The sequence below is a fragment of the Hirsutella rhossiliensis genome, assembly GCF_020360975.1.
Source record: "Hirsutella rhossiliensis strain HR02 chromosome Unknown scaffold00003, whole genome shotgun sequence".
In the NCBI taxonomy this organism is placed as follows: domain Eukaryota; kingdom Fungi; phylum Ascomycota; class Sordariomycetes; order Hypocreales; family Ophiocordycipitaceae; genus Hirsutella; species Hirsutella rhossiliensis.
Window position 1 is genome coordinate 5,468,884 of NW_025408669.1, and position 15,279 is coordinate 5,484,162.

Here is a 15,279-nt window from a genome sequence, read left to right on the forward strand (position 1 = left end):
CGTGTACTGTATGTAGTGATGATACCAATATCAAAAAGCAAAAAGAACAGCTCTGGACAAACGGGGAATCGAACCCCGGACCACTCCCATGCTAAGGGAGTATTATACCACTAAACCATTCGCCCATCAAGACGTGTTGACGAGGAGCCGCTGGACGAACAGGGAATCGAACCCTGGACCACTCCCAAGTCTTCGAGACATGCTAAGGGAGTATTATACCACTAAACCATTCGCCCGAGATTGTGTGATGGCAGGCTTCGTTATTTAATTCTGAGAGGGCTATGCGCATGATTGTGGAGGTCCGGTGGGGTGGCTTGTTTGCCTGGTTTTGTGGGTGGGCCGAGCGAGGTTTGATACGTAGTACGTACGTGTAATTATGCCCCGGTCAGTAAGAGACCCACGGTGGGGGCAGGGAGGGGCTCGTGCCGGCTCAGTCAGTTACCTGCAAGTACATACACTCACTTATCGTGGCAGAAGAGACTCATGGCTTGCGGCATTGCTGCGGAAGCTGTAAATGGATACGACTGATGATGGGATGAAGTCCATCAACGGACAAGGAAGAAAGCGGTTCCGCCTGTTACTTGATCCGGGACACGGATAATACCGCTCCCGCTCCCAGTTCCGTGGTTGGCGCTCTTGCCTAGCAGCCTTTCCCGCACTTGGCAAGCGATGGGGCAGGAGCAAGGCATCAGCACGACTTCCCTCCGATATCTGGTCATGTTGTCATCCCATCTGGAGAGATAAAATTGCCAAACGAGACCGAGTCATGGCAGTTTGAGCGCTGTAAACTGACGAGTGATGAGTTTGTTTGTTGGTGTACAGGGTAGGTGTACAGGGTAGGTGTACAGGGTAGGTGTACAGGGTAGGCTGTATGAAATACCTTTTTCGTGCAGGCCTGCTCGGCGTCTTGGTGCAGCAAAAGCCGTGTAAGTTAGTGACATCATTGGTTTGTCCTCCAACATGACTGAGCGAGGCTGTGAAGTGCGCTAGAAACTTTTGCGCCCATCAGCCGAAAGAAAAAAAATAAAAAATTCAGGCTTGCTTCCTCGCCCTTGAGGAGGCCTCTCCAACTGGTCTCACCGACCTTGGCCCGAGTGTCTCTTTCGCATTTCGCCTCTCGCCCCTTGTCCTCCTCCTCTCTTGATGACGACCATGATCAGGTAGGGTAGTAACTGCTCGGCTTATTGCGAGCCCACGCACGCCGCCAGTTGATATTTCACCCTCCCTTCCTCCTTCGCTGCTCGCGTCACGGGGCCTTGGAGACAGGGTGGCGCAAGACGACGTCAAACTGCGCGCCACGTGCCTTCAGCGGTCACACACCAGCAGCAGCGCTCGCTCATCACCTCGGACAGCTACAGCCTCCTTCTCCGGTAGCAGAACCCTCGCGTCCCTCCGACTAGGCCATGCGCCTCTTCCTCCTGCCCGTGTCGACACGGCGCACCCTCTTGTACGCACAGCGTCTCAACGGTGGCGCCGGCGCCACCAAGCCCGAAGCCAGCCTCGTTGACAAAACCACCGCCTGGGCCGCCAAGAAATGGTCCCAGTGGGAGAAGAAGGAGTCGGGCTGGCAGCGCAAGGTGGTCGACTACGGCAACCACGCCTTTCGCCGCATCCCCTACCAGGAATGGGGGCTCAAGTCGGTGCCGGCCCGCCGCCGTGACGACCAGCGCAACGGCACCAACAAGGTCGAGCTCGTTTTCCCCGGCAGGGCCTTTGGCGCGGACCAGGCCCCGGCCGTGGCGCTCAAGCTGGCGACGGAGAGGCTCGGGCTGCACCGCCAGAAGATGATGTGGTGCTTTGTCGGCATGCCGATTACCGCGCCCCTTGCCCTGATTCCCATGTACGGAGTCTCCTCTGCCGTATCCCAAACATGATGCTGACCTCGGCCCGCCTACAGAATCCCCAATATCCCCTTCTTCTACCTCGTATATCGCGCCTGGTCCCACTGGCGCGCCATTGCCGGTGGCCGACACCTCCAATGGCTCGTCGAGAACAAGCTCGTCCTTCCCTCCCCGTCGACGACGTTGGACCAGCTCTACAGCAGAGCCGCGCCGCTGCCCAGTCCAGACACCCCCGCGGGCCGAGAAACGATGCTCCTCACGCAGAAGCAAGTCCGCAGCTTCTCCGAGACTCTCAATGTCCCGGAGCTCGAAATCGAGCTAGAGCGAGCCATCTGGCAGGTCGAGAGGGATCTGGAAGCTGACCGGCCGAGCCCCGAGGCGCACGCCGAGACGAGACAGGAGGGAGAAGGGACCGAGCCACAAGAACCGGCAAGAGGAAAGAAAGCTCTGACTCCCGAGAAGGAGAAGCAATGAGCCACGCCACTCGCGCGAGCATACTTCGATGAATGTTCACCGCGATTCTGCCACAAAAACACGATCAAGTAGAGCCATATACGAAGAGATGGAGGACAGGGCAAGCAGCCTCGAGACCACTGGGGACATGCGCACGCGCATGCGGGTGTTCTATATACTATATCGAGTCTCGGATAGCTGTCTGGAAGAAGGGCCCGACACTCCAATCAATCAAGCCATGCGCAACTCTGCGCGGCGTCTCCCCTCTTCCCTCTCGCGACGCGCCTTTGCACTGCGCAGCACCTCGTGCGGGCTGACAAAGGGCAGCATCTGCTTCACGCCCATGGCGAGCACCACCCGCTGCGGCGTGAAGAAGCCAACCTCTGGCATGCGAAACAGGTAGTCGTAGTGCGGAGGCCGGGGCACCCCCTCGTCTTGCGCGCCGCGCCGCTTTTCCTCGGGCGGCTCTCGCTCATCGCGCGAGTTGTCGAGGGGAGAGACGGCCGACATGTCGCCATCGCCGTCGTCGACCTCTTGGGGATACCGTTCCTGCCTCGGGGGAGCCGCCTTGATCTTGCCCGTGCCCTCTGCTGTCAGCCTACCCTTCCAAGAGAAGGGGCCACATGACGTTATACCTGTCTCGCCCTCGGGGCCTCCCGCCTCAGGACCTGCAGCCGCCAAGCCTGCGCTGCCTTGTGCCTCAGCAGTCTCTGCGCGGGACTCATGCTCGCCGTCGTGGTGCTCCTGCGCGCCATCTTGCTGCTACTGCCGCCGCCGCCGCCGCCGCCGCCGCCGCCGCCGCCTCCGCCGCTGTTTCGCCTCCGCCGCAGCGCCAGTCCCTCTCCCTCACAGCTCCTTGGGTTTAGCGGCGACGGCACGAGCGGCTCGTAGGCCGTGCCTGCATGGGAGGGTGTCGACGCCATTTCGGACGGTGCGGTGGGGACTTTTATGGTGCCGAAGAGCCGTGGCGGGAGGCGGGTTTGCTCGGCGGACCGGTGCCGAGGCCATCTACTACTTGTAGGCGGCGGCGCATCATGGTGCGTTTATTGACGGCGTTGACGCGCACACTTGGAATGCCGCGCGCTGGGGGCCTGTCTCACCACACGCAGACCATCGAGGCGGCATTTCAAGCCTCTCCCGCGCCCGGGCTGTGCCCCTCCAGCGCGAGACATGGTGCCTCCAAGACCCTGCCCTGTAGGTGGTCTTGGTTTGCGTCTCAACACGGACAAATCCGTCTGCCCGCGGAAGCCATCTCGCCACGGAGAGATCCCTCGCCGGCAGCTCATCACGTCACTTGGCTTCAAGGCGTCGTATCAAATAAAACTCCATGTTTATACGGTCAATGCACCGTGCCGAGGACGTCCAAGACGTTTGCTAGGAACAAGAGGGGGATATCAAAGCGAGTGGTTCATGCCGTCTCCAACGCCTGTTCCTGGATGAGAACACACATACCCAATTTGAAACAGCCTTCCCCGAGACAAGGACAAACACAAATAGTTGCATCCAAAAACATCACCCCGAGATGAACGTGGCTTCGGTGAGGAGCTGGCCCTCTTCGGAAACCTCCTCGTTCCCAATCTTGAGCTTCAGGGTGACTTTGGGGGCATACTGGAAGAGAATCAAGCATTAGGGGAAGCCTTGCCCTGCCGGGACGGAGAATCAAAACATACCTGGTAGATGTAAGGCTTCGTTCCCGCTGCACCGGCCACAATCTTCTTGATAAACGCCGGCACCTCGGCCATGACGTCGACCCTGTCGACGCGATCCCCTAGAGGCGTCTCAATTACGGCGTCGACGGACTTGCCGTCCTTGTATTTGCCTTGCCAGGAAAACTTGACATGACTTGGCTCCGGCCATTCATTGTCCGGATCGCCCTTGACGGTGGTATGAGTGGCCTGGTTGTCGCAACCGGCCGTGATGATCTGGCCTTCTTTCAAGATGCCGCCGACGTTGACCACGGTAGAGCCGTACGAGGGAGGAGTGGTAAACTCCATCATGACGGCCGAGTAGTTGGGGCCTTGAAAGGCGACAAAGTTCCACCGGGCGGCAGCGTGGTGAGGCTTCATACCCTGCAGGGCGTAGGCATAGAGCGCGGTGCCAGCGAAGTCAATGGGGCCGTCCTTTGTGGTGATGGTGCCCTCGACGGCGCACCGCGGCCAAAAGGCGTGTCGCATTACACCCCAGGGATTCTCCAGGTCGGTCCCAAACTTGGTGGTGCCGGACTGGCCAGCTTGGAACCCGGGTGCTGTCTTGGTCACCTTGAGATTGACAATGGCCCTCTCGTCGGTCATGCTCTTGATGGTGTACGAGTTTCCGTCCGGGGAAAGCTCGACGGCGCAATCGTTTGCGTAAAAGGACGCCTTGTCCTCGCTGAACTCGACGTTGCTGAGGGGCGTGGAGCACCAGAGATGGGGCTTGGCCGGGTCTCTGGAGAAGACCTTGCAGTTAAACTGGCTCGTCGTTCGGATGCCGCTTTGCGTGAGGGTGTGTCAGCGGCCGCTCGCCGGCAAACACGATGAGTTTAACGTACGCAACGCTGCTATAGATGACCTGGGCAAGAGCGATGTCGCCGCGATTCGAGAAGAGGTAGAAGCTCTCCGTCTCGACGCAAGTCGAGTCCATGGCCCTCCACTTGAGGTCATCCCGGGCGATCTCGGTGTGGGGCGTCGTCTGTGCCTCTTGGGCGACCGACTTGATGGCAGAGGGGCCATAGATGGGCTCTTGGGTGCCGGCGACGTTGGCCAGCCTGGAAACGGGCAGCATTGTCCGTGGTCAGCGGCGGGCACGGCCTGGTCGGCAGTGGACCGAAGGGCACTCACTGTTGCTTTGCCCAATTGAACATGGCGAAGGCGGACGGGATGGAGCGGATCGAAGGATGAAGACAGGAAAAGGGGATGATGGATGAAGGCGAGCAAGGAGGCTGAGGTGTGCAAAGACGGGCCTGTATGCTGGCTGGGTACCTGGAGGGGAGACAGGTGGTGGGTGGGTACCTTGTGCAGCTCGGGGCACTGAACGATGACGAGGGGTCTCTGCGTGATGGGCCCGACAGCCTAAGGTAGGTACTAGTAGGCAGGTACTTGGGTACTCGGCAGCGCTGATCGGGGATTTAAAGAGGCCCTGGGGCAGCATTTGGGCGTCATGCTCTAGTGGGGATCTGCCCAATCATTAGCCGGCTTAGTACAGAGTACCTAGGGGGCAAGTAATCAATGAGTGAAATTTGCCTCGTCAAGTGTAGATAGACCACTTGGCTATTTCACGAAATCAGCAGATAACTCCCGCACGGTTGGGGGACATTGATAAAACAGCTCTTCCATATACTACTGAGGAATTGTACACAGCACCACACATATTCCGTGTCTTTTCCATCGTGGCCCAGGGTCGCTTGCCAGCCCCGCGTCCAGCGTTGCGCCCGGGCGTCCTACGCACAGGTACCTACCCAGTAAGACAACGCAAAAGCGCCGCCCGGTCGGCCAGGCCGGATCCAGCAGCGGCATGATGGATTTGGCAGCAAGGATTCCCTTTGGAGCTTTTGATCATCTCTCAAGTGCCTGCCGATTAGGCCTTGTGCAGAGGAGATTCCGTCCGAACAAAGGCGTTCATAAAAGCTGCAGGGCCAATCCCGAGCCTGGTCGTGGCCAGCGATGCGCCAGCCTGTACTCTGTACTTGTACCTGTACTTCCCTCTCCCCGGGCACCTGTTGCCAGGGGGAGCCAAAGCCAATCTGCATCGCGCGCTCTTCTTTTTTCCCACCTCAGGATTTTTCTCACTCACCAGCGCCGACAGTCTATCTACCCTCCATCGCAACGGTCGCATGTCTTTTGCCCGTCCACTCCTTTTCCGACCGTCGCTTTGATTTCGTCTCTCTCCATTCGACTCGCACGCTCCTTCCATCTCGTGCCTTTTCAGTCTTCGTCCTTGACCGTGATAGTTTCCCGACACGCGCCGATATTCCCTACTGCCAGCCGGGGCCGTTTGCGAATCGCAGCCACAGCGCGCACTCGTCTTGGCCTTTGTCGAAGAAAGCCCTTTCACACCCAGCCGCCCGACGCGAACGAAATACTGTACGAGGATTGAGCTTCACGTCCTGATAACCCGGACCCGCGCCGCCGAACCACGCACTTTGTCGAGCAGCCGACGATGGAAGACGGCCCGCAGATGCTCCCGCCGCAGCCCGCGGATCCGATTTCCCGACCGAGTTCGACGTCGACGTCGGCATCCGCGACACTTCCACAGCTGCCTGGCATCGCAGCCCTGGCCGCCAGCAATGCCATGTTAGAATCCCCACAGCCAAGGTACGCCCGCGTCTTCACCAAGCCGATGAAATGGGGGTCGACAATCGAACGCCCATCAGGGCTTTGTATGGCCGGGCCGCGGACCGTTGGGCCGTTGCTTGGGCTGCGAGCCTTGCCATGGCTTTGTCCCATGCCTCGTGCCCACTTCCCCAGCCGCTCATCGCCAACCGCAGATTGTGGCTCGATGCTAACGCGCATGCTTTTTTCGCAGGGCAACGGCGGCGCCGCAAGCGCCTTCCCATACCGGCCACTCCCCCGCCGCGACCAGCGGGGGCGGGGGCAGCAACCTCGTAAGTCTGGACTGCATTGCCGAGCGACATCTCCTTGCGTGATCCATGGCACTGCAGCGGCGCATCAGCATGTTATCTCTGGACCCCATGAGAGGCAATGGCGAGCTCGCTGGGTTGGATCGTGGTGGAGACTTGCAATCGCTTCGGCGAGTGCCTTCGTCCGCGTTGCCGGTCCTTATCGCGCCAGTGATGCTGTGCATCACGTGCCTTATCGCGAATCGCTGCGAGCTAGTCCCCAACGGGCGACCCTTGCCTGCCAATCAAGGGTCGGCTTATCTCGCCTTATCTTGGCGCTTGCCCAAGTTTTTTTTCTGGCACATCCTTATCGATCACGATATCATCATATCATTTATCTTCCCTATCTTCCGCATCGCCATTTGTACCTCGTCCAACCGGCAACATGATGGCTTCTAACGCTTCCTCACAGCCTACGTGCCAGAACTGCACCACGTCGACAACGCCCTTGTGGCGTCGCGACGAGTTTGGCGCTGTCCTGTGCAACGCCTGCGGCCTGTTTCTCAAGCTGCATGGCCGACCACGCCCAATCTCTCTAAAAACCGACGTCATCAAGAGCCGCAATCGCGTCAAGACAATGCGCCCGGATCTGGCGCCCAAGAAGAAGGTGAGTCGCTTACCTCTGTATCCTCCCCCCGACCGCTGGCGAGCCTCGTTTCTCATTCCCTTTAGCAGCAGCAGCAGCAGCAGCAGCAACAACAACAGGTCCACAACTTCCCTCTCCCAATCGACGCGAACAGTGCTGAGATCTGCGCCCAGAATGCCGCTGCCGCTGCCCAAGCCATACAGAGAGCAGCACAAAAGCCGGCCAACGGAAATCATGAAGGCTCGGACTCCCCCATCTCCCGTACTGGGACCCCTTCCATGTACAATCAAGGGCTACCATCATTCATGGTTGATGACCCGTACCAAACCGGTTTCAACGCAGCCGCCGGGCCGGACGGTAGCGCCGGCTCGCCCATGAACGGCGACCGCACGCTGGACACGCCACAAACGCACGAACAGCTGATTGCACACAACTCGAGCCTCAAGACCAGAGTCAGCGAGTTGGAAGTGATCAACGAACTCTTCCGAGGTCGGCTGAGTCAGTTGGAGCAGCAAGAAGCAGCCGCGCGCCATGGTCAGGAAGTCGCGGGCGTGGAGCAGACGCAGCTGAGGACCGAACTGGAAATCTACAGAGAGAGCGAAGCACAGCTCCGGACGCAACTCGAAGACAGCCATCGACGCGAGAACATTCTGAAACGCCGACTCGACGAGTTGGAGCTGGAGCTGAACGAGGCCAAAGAGGCCTTGGAAGCGCCGCACGACCGGCCAGCCAAGAAGCCCCGGGTGGAAGCAGATGCGACGGCTGCCGGGGAGGAGCTAGAACCGGAGCTCGAAACTTATCAGGAACCGGAGCCGGAGCCGGAGCAGGAGCTTCAGCCTCAGCTTCAGCCCGAGTCTGAGCTTCACCCTGAGCCCGAGCAGGAGCGAGCCAGCACACCGGCCTCGGCGGCTGGAACGGCTAGCCATTGAGAGCATGGGAGACTCGTTGGAGCGGCGGTAGCGAGGCACAGCGATGGCGAACTGCCCCGTGGCTCCTCTGCTGCCGCCGCGGTGGTGGTTTCGTCTATTGTCGTGATTTGGACTCGAAACCTGGCGACATCGTCTTTCCTTATACCCCTGCCAGGACGGGTGTCTTGTCGGCTGCCTCTTAGCAGCGGTGACGGCGGAGTGTGCCGGCGTTGGGGTGTGCTTTGAAATCGACTCATCTATATAATTACAACCCACCTGCTCGTGCAAGAATCGCCACGGCGTGATGGGGCATTGGCTCGGGAGCGTGCGTGGCAGCGATGCAGAGGAATGGAAGATACCTGAAAGTGCCTCGTGGTGGACAACAAGACTTGGGCTTTCACATGATTGGAGTTTTGGGCGCAAAAAGGCTGCTAGTGGCGCCAAGCTTGTGCAGAAAGGGCGGGAGGCATGAACAGAAAAGTCGCTGCTTTACGATAGAAACTTGAAAGGTTCCTTTCCACTGTGTCTTGTATGCGTTTTGCCATGTTTGAGGGGCCGCAGGGCAGAGCGTGTCTCGCGCAGCACCTGCGCAGCTGGTACACCTGGTGACAAGAGTACTGAGGCGAGAAAGATGACCTGCAGAGCCTGCCCATTTGAGAGCAGCAACGAGGATGTTCTTTGCCTCGAGTTAGGAACATAAAATACAAATAGGAAGCCATTAGTATCTCAAGCCGCCTTGGCTGCGATAACAGAGGGCGGGTCACGTGCTCGCACGCGGCTGGTTTTGCTTTGAAGAAACGCCACCCCGTCTGCACCGCGCATGCGTGCATACGTACTTCATCGCACGCAACCAAATCCGCCCCCGCCTCGGCTCGCCAAGTCTTCACCTCTGTGACTGAGCATCCAACTTCACCCACCATGCCGAGCAAGAGTTCCCGAGGAGGTCCCGCGGGCGCGCGAGGGATCGTGGCAAAGGCGCCCGGACAAGGCAAACTGTCGGGCAAAACCATCCTGGGCGGCAGCCGGCGTCATCGGTATGTTGTTCCGTCGTCTCTGGCTGACGCGAGGGCGACCAACTGACTCTGGGCGCAGCAAGATTCTGCGAGACAGCATACAGGGAATCAGTGAGTTGTTGAGAGCCTCACCCCGCGGCCGTCTGCTGCTTATGCTATGCTGAAGAAGCCGTGCACTGACTCGTGTGATTTTAGCCAAGCCTGCCATCCGGTAAGCGCGCAGCCGTTCTGGTGCTGGGCCAATGCTGACCAAGACAGGCGTATGGCCCGACGCGGCGGCGTCAAGCGTATCTCGGCGGGGATATACCCCGAAATTCGCCTGGCCCTGAGAGATCGCCTCGAGACGGTATGTACTCCCTTTCATCTCATTTTCCGATTGGACATTACGGCCACGGCTTTGGATCGCTGACCGCGCGATAGATCTTGCGCACCTGCACCATTTATGTGGAGCACCGCGGCGCAAAGACCATCACAACCACCGACGTATGTGGAATATTGACCTTTCCGCTCGCCATGTCCGTGGCCCGGCTGACGGCTCACTCTAGGTACTTTACAGCTTGCGCAAACTGGGGAGGCCTATCTACGGATTCGACCCGGACACTTACGATGGTCGCAAAAAGGCCCGTCGCGGCACGACAAAGTAGCAGGTTGCATGGCAAGCTGTGCTTGCAGCTCTTGCCTTTTCCCGGTCACGAGAGCTTTCTCTCCAAAATGTTTTCATAAAGATCTGCTAGGCGTCCCGGAGGAAAACGGATGGATGGCCCGTTTGTCATGTTTTGTTGGTTTGTTTTGCCTACGATGACGGAGGGACCGTGGACGTTAATGGGGGAGACAATGCCAGCAACTACCATGCATTGATGAATGAATGAGCTTTCAAGCGCTCATGGCCCAAGTTGGGAATCTACCTTCGGTTCCAGCAACAACGAGTGAGAGCTAGGCAAGGAGAGAAGAACAAAGCGCCAACGATAAAATATGGGGTATCTTGAACGAATGTGAAATGCACATGTCCCGCTCACAAATAAAACCTGCCCTTGGCATCCTCACCACTTCCTCTTCTTGGTCGTCTCCCACTCGGCAGCCGCGCCCTCCAAGGCCCTAGCGGCGCGAAACTCGTCCCTGCGAAAGGGCGCGGCAAAGAAGCTCGGCAAGAGGACGGCGCTGTTGGCGTGCTCCTTGGCGAAGCCGACGCGGGCATCCCTGCCACACCTGTCCTTGGCCATCCTGACGGCGGCGAGTAAGAGGTCCCTGCCGATGCCCTGGCCGCGGTGATGCACGTGCGTGGTCCAGGCGCGAATGACGCCCTTGCCGCCGCGGAGGCTGGCGCTGCGATTGCGGCCCCGGCGCTTGGGGGATGAGCAGGGCGGACATGGGCTGGGCTCGAGGTGGAGGACGAGGGCGCCGACGAGGAGGCCGCCGCGGCGGGCACCTATCATGACGACCTGGTCGCTCTCGGGCCCGAGCCAGGACGAGTCGATGGCCTGGGCGAGGGGCACGTAGCCGAGGGTGGCGAGGCGCACGGCGACGAGGTAGGCGGTGGTGACGGCGGTGCAGAGGGCGAGGGCGAGGCCGGCGCTGCCGCCCCTGGACAGGTAGGCGAAGCGGTAGGCGAGGGTCCAGGCGGCGGTGACGAGGGCGAGACACAGCGGGTGGAAGAGGAGGATGCGGACGGCGCGGTGCTCCATCTGCGTGACCGAGTCGGCGACGAGGCGCAGGCCATGGGCGCGGTCGTCGGGGGTGCTGAGCGTGTCGAGGAGTAAAGGGGGGATGTCGTCAGTGGGCGCCAGGGGCGAGCTGCTGCTGGTGGCGAGAGGAGACGGGGGCTCCGACGGCAGCTGGTGGTGGTGGTAATGAGGGTAGGGATGAGGAGAGCAGGGCTCGAGGTAGGGCGTGTTGCAGTTTGAGGAGATGGCCGAGGGGGTGAGGACGAGGTTTGCTCGTAGAAAGGTGAAGAAGGCTAATCGTGGACGAGCATGTTAGCAGGCGGCCTGAAGGTCTCGATGGTTGATAAAAGGGGCCCGTTATTGCCATGTGGTTGCACCGGCAAGATCCTTGCACAGCGTAGCATCGCATAGGCAGTCGTTGGGAACCAGGGTCCAGATCCAACGACCAACAACGGAGAATGCTGGGATGGAAGGCAGCAGAGCAAAGACGTACCGGCACTTGATCTCAGGCCGGACACGACGCCGACTCTGTCCGACACGAAGCCGGGGCCACACTTGCTGAGGTCGAGCTGACGCACGCCGGGCTCCATGGTTGACGATGATGGGCTGGAGCGAAGCAGAGAGTTGCAAGACGAATGAATGCGCGCGTATCGGACGGTGGTGGAATCAGTACGGCATGAGCCGCGGGAGGCGCGCCGGCGCTGCACAAGCGGGACGGAGGGGGGTTGGGGAGGAGGAGGAAGAGAAGGAGGATGAGGAAGACGAAGAGGAATAAGAAGAAAAAGAAGAAGAAGGAGGAGGATGAGGATGAGGGTGAGGATGAGGATGAGGATGAGGATGAGGTGAAAGTGAGGTGAGGTGAGATGATCGGAGGGACCAGGTTTGAAGAGATGGGTGTGGAGCCGGGAGATATATACGTCCGTAGACCGGAGAGGGAGGGAGAGGTGGATAAAAAGAAAAGAAGAAGGTAAAAAAAAGAAGAGGATTTTTGGGGGATCCTTGTTGGGGAGGGGGGGTCAATGTCTCGACGCCGTGCTGTCTCTCACTGCTCTCTCGACGCAGGCTTGGTCGGTACCGCCGACGTGGGACGTGCTGGCGGACCGTCGTCCATCGGCCAGCCAGCCAGCCTACAGTGTGTCAAGTGCGTATTGTCTGGGAAAAGCTGGGGGAGCAAGCATGTGCGAGTTGTGCGCAGACAGGGCTAGACATGATTGGCCCTCCCGCCGAGCTTACAATCTACAGCGACTAATCCAAGATGGAAGCGAGCAAGAGGAGGAGGGAGGAGGAGGAGGAGGTGGTGGGGAGGGGGGCAGAGGTGGGGGGGGGGTTCGAGACAGTGCTGGTTCAAGATGCGGCTGTCTCTGGGCAATGGGGCCGATACAGCCGTGATGCAGCACAGCCGGCAGCAGCAGCTTGCGGACCGATTCGGCGGTGATGGGCTGCTCTGGCGGGCTGCTCTGGTGGGCAGTTGTGGTGGGCAGTTGTCATGAGGCGCCTGGCAACTGCGTTGACGGGGGGTAATCTAGAAGATACGTAGAAGGCTATTCGACGGGAACTCATCTCAAGACGACCAACGTCTCTGCGTTGATACAGTGTCGGTGGCCAGCCTGTAACTAACCCGCAACTATACAAGTTACGATACGTAGTTAATTACCTTACCTAATAGTGGTCTAGCTGATGTATAGCACGTAAAGTATTATTAATATAGCACCCACGCGCCCAACACACTACACGCCGCGACATGCGTGCCCTATCCAGTAGTCTTGCACTGTGCCGGGCACATGGGCGTCCGTTTTACATGCTCGCATGCACGGGCTGCCATGTGAGTGACTTTTGTCTGGGACCGCGAAACTATCCGGGGGGCGGCCGTGGAGGACGCACGTGCGGGCCGGAGACGTGGAGAAATGGCGAAAGAAGCGTCGAGGATGAGGAGGGCATGGAGGAGCCGAGATGGAGGGAGCTGCATCGGGATAGGGTGACAGATGCAATGCAATGCAATGCAACTCGAGATCAAGCATCATCGATAGACGAGCTGCTATCGCGCGACCTTATCGCGAGATAGGGAGAGCCGATTGACTGTCTAGGTACTCCGTAGGCTGTGCACCCACCACCCAGCGTGTGTGTTCGGGGAAAAAGACGGGCTAAAACATGCCATCTCGACATGGAGCAGCCGAAGAAACGGCCGCCTTCTTGTTAGGGCGCGGGCCTCGGCAAGGAGGGGGGGGGCTGGGGACCTGGTTTGGCCGAGTGGCTGGGCTGGCCTGAACTCTGTACAGTGCCATACAGTGCACGGGCACTGCAAGGGCCTAAAAGTATTCCAAAGCCCGCTACAGCGCCCTCTGGAGGAGCGGCCCTGTGTATTTATTAGGCACAGTACCTACCTCTCTTGCTAAGGTAGCATATGTGTACCGGTACAAACTTGTTCTCTCCTTGTTCGTTGACGAGGCACTTGGCCATGGCAAGTAGTACTAATAATATCATGGCACTTCTACAGCACGTCTGGCCCTGAACGAGAGACACTCGGAGGTTAGTAGTTTAGTAGCCTGAGCGTCCTCGCCGAGGGATGACACGCCGGCGCCAAAAAAAGGTGAAGAAAGTGTCTTGCCTCTGCCACCAAAACACCAGCGAGCATGGCAAGCTGGATGGATCCCCGATCATGTCCACTTTATACAGTCCATCCACAGGGCGCCGAGTCCCGCGGCATTCTTGAAGCAAATTGCTCCGCAGACGACGACTCCATCCATCTGCGTACTGTATACATACATGCTGCCGCTATGCGATGCTGCCCTCTCCCTCCCCCCTACGGCGGCCTGTAGGTGAGTTGCCCCCCCCCCCTCCCCCCCACCGTTTTTTTTGCTCCCCTCAAGCAACACGACGCCATGTCCCTGCCAAACAGAGGGGGGGCAGATAGAAGAACGAAGCACGTCTCCCGATGACGACGACGATTACTATCCCGAGCGACGGACCGGCCAGAGGAAAGAAAACCGAGGGCAGGCAAAGGGAGGATGAAACTCGACGGCTTTGTCCACCCGGCAATGGCGGGCGACGCGCGTCCGTCCGCGCCGCGCAGGGGCCGTTTCGAAAGGGCCACGAGGCTGCCACGAGGCCTGATTCGTCGCAATTCCTCCGACACGTCAGTGTTGAATGCGTAATCGACAGGACAAAGAAAGGCCCGCGGCCTCCGCTCCCGCCTCCGCTTTCCTCCTCCCGCCCTCCCTGAAACCAGGCGTCGAGGAAGGGAAAGGCGGCTGGGGCGGAATCGATCGACTCGCGCGCCCTTTTCTTTCTTACCCATTCTTTTCCGATTCCTTCCTTGTCCCGGGAGGCGAGACTTGTTGGGCTTCGGACTGACTCCCATGGGGTATGTAGCCTTGAGTTATGTACAGTGCTTGTGTGGTAATTACAGTTGGTGATCAAAAGTGTGTACCACGCACAACGGGGGCGTCGGTCGTCCTTTGTTTTGGCCTGCGCAATGCCATCGGGGTTGGGCTTCAGTGCTGTAGGCAGCCAAGGTTCACTGTAGGCAGCCAAGGTTCCGTCGCTGTCAAGGGGCCCGGGCAGTCTCCGGCTTGCCCCGTTTCGGCCAGCCGGCGGCCATGTGCGTCTGATACGAGACATCGTCAGCCGAGCAGAGAGGCATAATTATTGCTCATGTGGTTTTGCCATACCGTAGCTGCAAGCGCCTCATGACGAGTGCCTGCCTGCCTCCCACCGGGCAGCAAAAGGGCTTCGCACCGATGCCGCCGCCGTACCGCACACATCCATGCATCTAAACGTACATCTGCCCCCCGTCTCGCCTCTAATACAAGCTGGTCGTTGGGCTGGTCGTTGGGCTGGACGTTGGCTGTTTCCATCGCACGGGAGTCGCGGCGTGGATGCATGGATGAAAGGTGGCCGACACTGATTGAGCCGCGGCACAAAGGAGATGGCCCCCATGAGCTGTGCGACGTAGAAGAGGCGCTGCATGCCCAATCACGGTACCGTATATCCGTATTCGTACATAAACATGAGGTCATCGTCGGCATACATTGGCTGCTGGTGTCTTGTCTGCTTCTCCCTCGCCTCACCCTCCTTGTGTACTGTATGTACATGATGGTGAATGGAGACACATGCGAGAAGCTCGGCATGCTGCGGCTTTCACCAGCCAGACAAGCCAAGCCAAGCCAAGCCAAGCCATTGACCCGGTCGAATCAAAGGAATCCATCAACCACATGACAGGG

At 59.2% G+C, this 15,279-nt stretch overlaps 6 protein-coding genes and 2 non-coding genes across 8 annotated transcripts; 3 read left to right on the forward strand and 5 right to left on the reverse strand.

The window, feature by feature from the left end:
* Positions 1–53: 53 nt before the first annotated feature.
* Positions 54–125, reverse strand: HRG_12073. Its single transcript has one exon. It is a non-coding gene; the product is annotated as a tRNA-Ala (tRNA).
* Positions 126–151: 26 nt separating this feature from the next.
* HRG_12072 lies at positions 152–236 on the reverse strand. The gene has a single exon. It is a non-coding gene; the product is annotated as a tRNA-Ala (tRNA).
* A 1,167-nt stretch (positions 237–1,403) lies between these two features.
* HRG_03820 (mitochondrial k+-H+ exchange-related domain-containing protein) lies at positions 1,404–2,315 on the forward strand (the record flags this gene model as incomplete). Its single annotated transcript, XM_044862291.1, has 3 exons — positions 1,404–1,840; positions 1,898–1,996; positions 2,063–2,315. 3 exons carry the CDS (start codon positions 1,404–1,406, stop codon positions 2,313–2,315), a joined length of 789 nt encoding a protein of 262 aa, XP_044723317.1.
* Positions 2,316–2,525: 210 nt separating this feature from the next.
* Positions 2,526–3,217, reverse strand: HRG_03821 (uncharacterized protein; the record flags this gene model as incomplete). The annotated part of the gene is made up of 2 exons (XM_044862292.1): positions 2,526–2,867; positions 2,930–3,217. 2 exons carry the CDS (start codon positions 3,215–3,217, stop codon positions 2,526–2,528), a joined length of 630 nt encoding a protein of 209 aa, XP_044723318.1.
* A 589-nt stretch (positions 3,218–3,806) lies between these two features.
* On the reverse strand, positions 3,807–5,136 carry HRG_03822 (survival factor 1; the record flags this gene model as incomplete). Its single annotated transcript, XM_044862293.1, has 4 exons — positions 3,807–3,902; positions 3,965–4,766; positions 4,825–5,040; positions 5,114–5,136. The coding sequence occupies 4 exons, from the start codon at positions 5,134–5,136 to the stop codon at positions 3,807–3,809; spliced, it is 1,137 nt and encodes a 378-aa protein (XP_044723319.1).
* Positions 5,137–6,431: 1,295 nt separating this feature from the next.
* HRG_03823 (GATA zinc finger domain-containing protein) lies at positions 6,432–8,406 on the forward strand (the record flags this gene model as incomplete). Its single annotated transcript, XM_044862294.1, has 4 exons — positions 6,432–6,586; positions 6,798–6,876; positions 7,304–7,498; positions 7,564–8,406. The coding sequence occupies 4 exons, from the start codon at positions 6,432–6,434 to the stop codon at positions 8,404–8,406; spliced, it is 1,272 nt and encodes a 423-aa protein (XP_044723320.1).
* Positions 8,407–9,303: 897 nt separating this feature from the next.
* HRG_03824 (uncharacterized protein) lies at positions 9,304–10,042 on the forward strand (the record flags this gene model as incomplete). The annotated part of the gene is made up of 6 exons (XM_044862295.1): positions 9,304–9,419; positions 9,478–9,509; positions 9,594–9,609; positions 9,657–9,744; positions 9,819–9,881; positions 9,944–10,042. 6 exons carry the CDS (start codon positions 9,304–9,306, stop codon positions 10,040–10,042), a joined length of 414 nt encoding a protein of 137 aa, XP_044723321.1.
* A 396-nt stretch (positions 10,043–10,438) lies between these two features.
* HRG_03825 (uncharacterized protein) lies at positions 10,439–11,649 on the reverse strand (the record flags this gene model as incomplete). The annotated part of the gene is made up of 2 exons (XM_044862296.1): positions 10,439–11,352; positions 11,553–11,649. 2 exons carry the CDS (start codon positions 11,647–11,649, stop codon positions 10,439–10,441), a joined length of 1,011 nt encoding a protein of 336 aa, XP_044723322.1.
* Between the last annotated feature and the right edge of the window lie 3,630 nt (positions 11,650–15,279).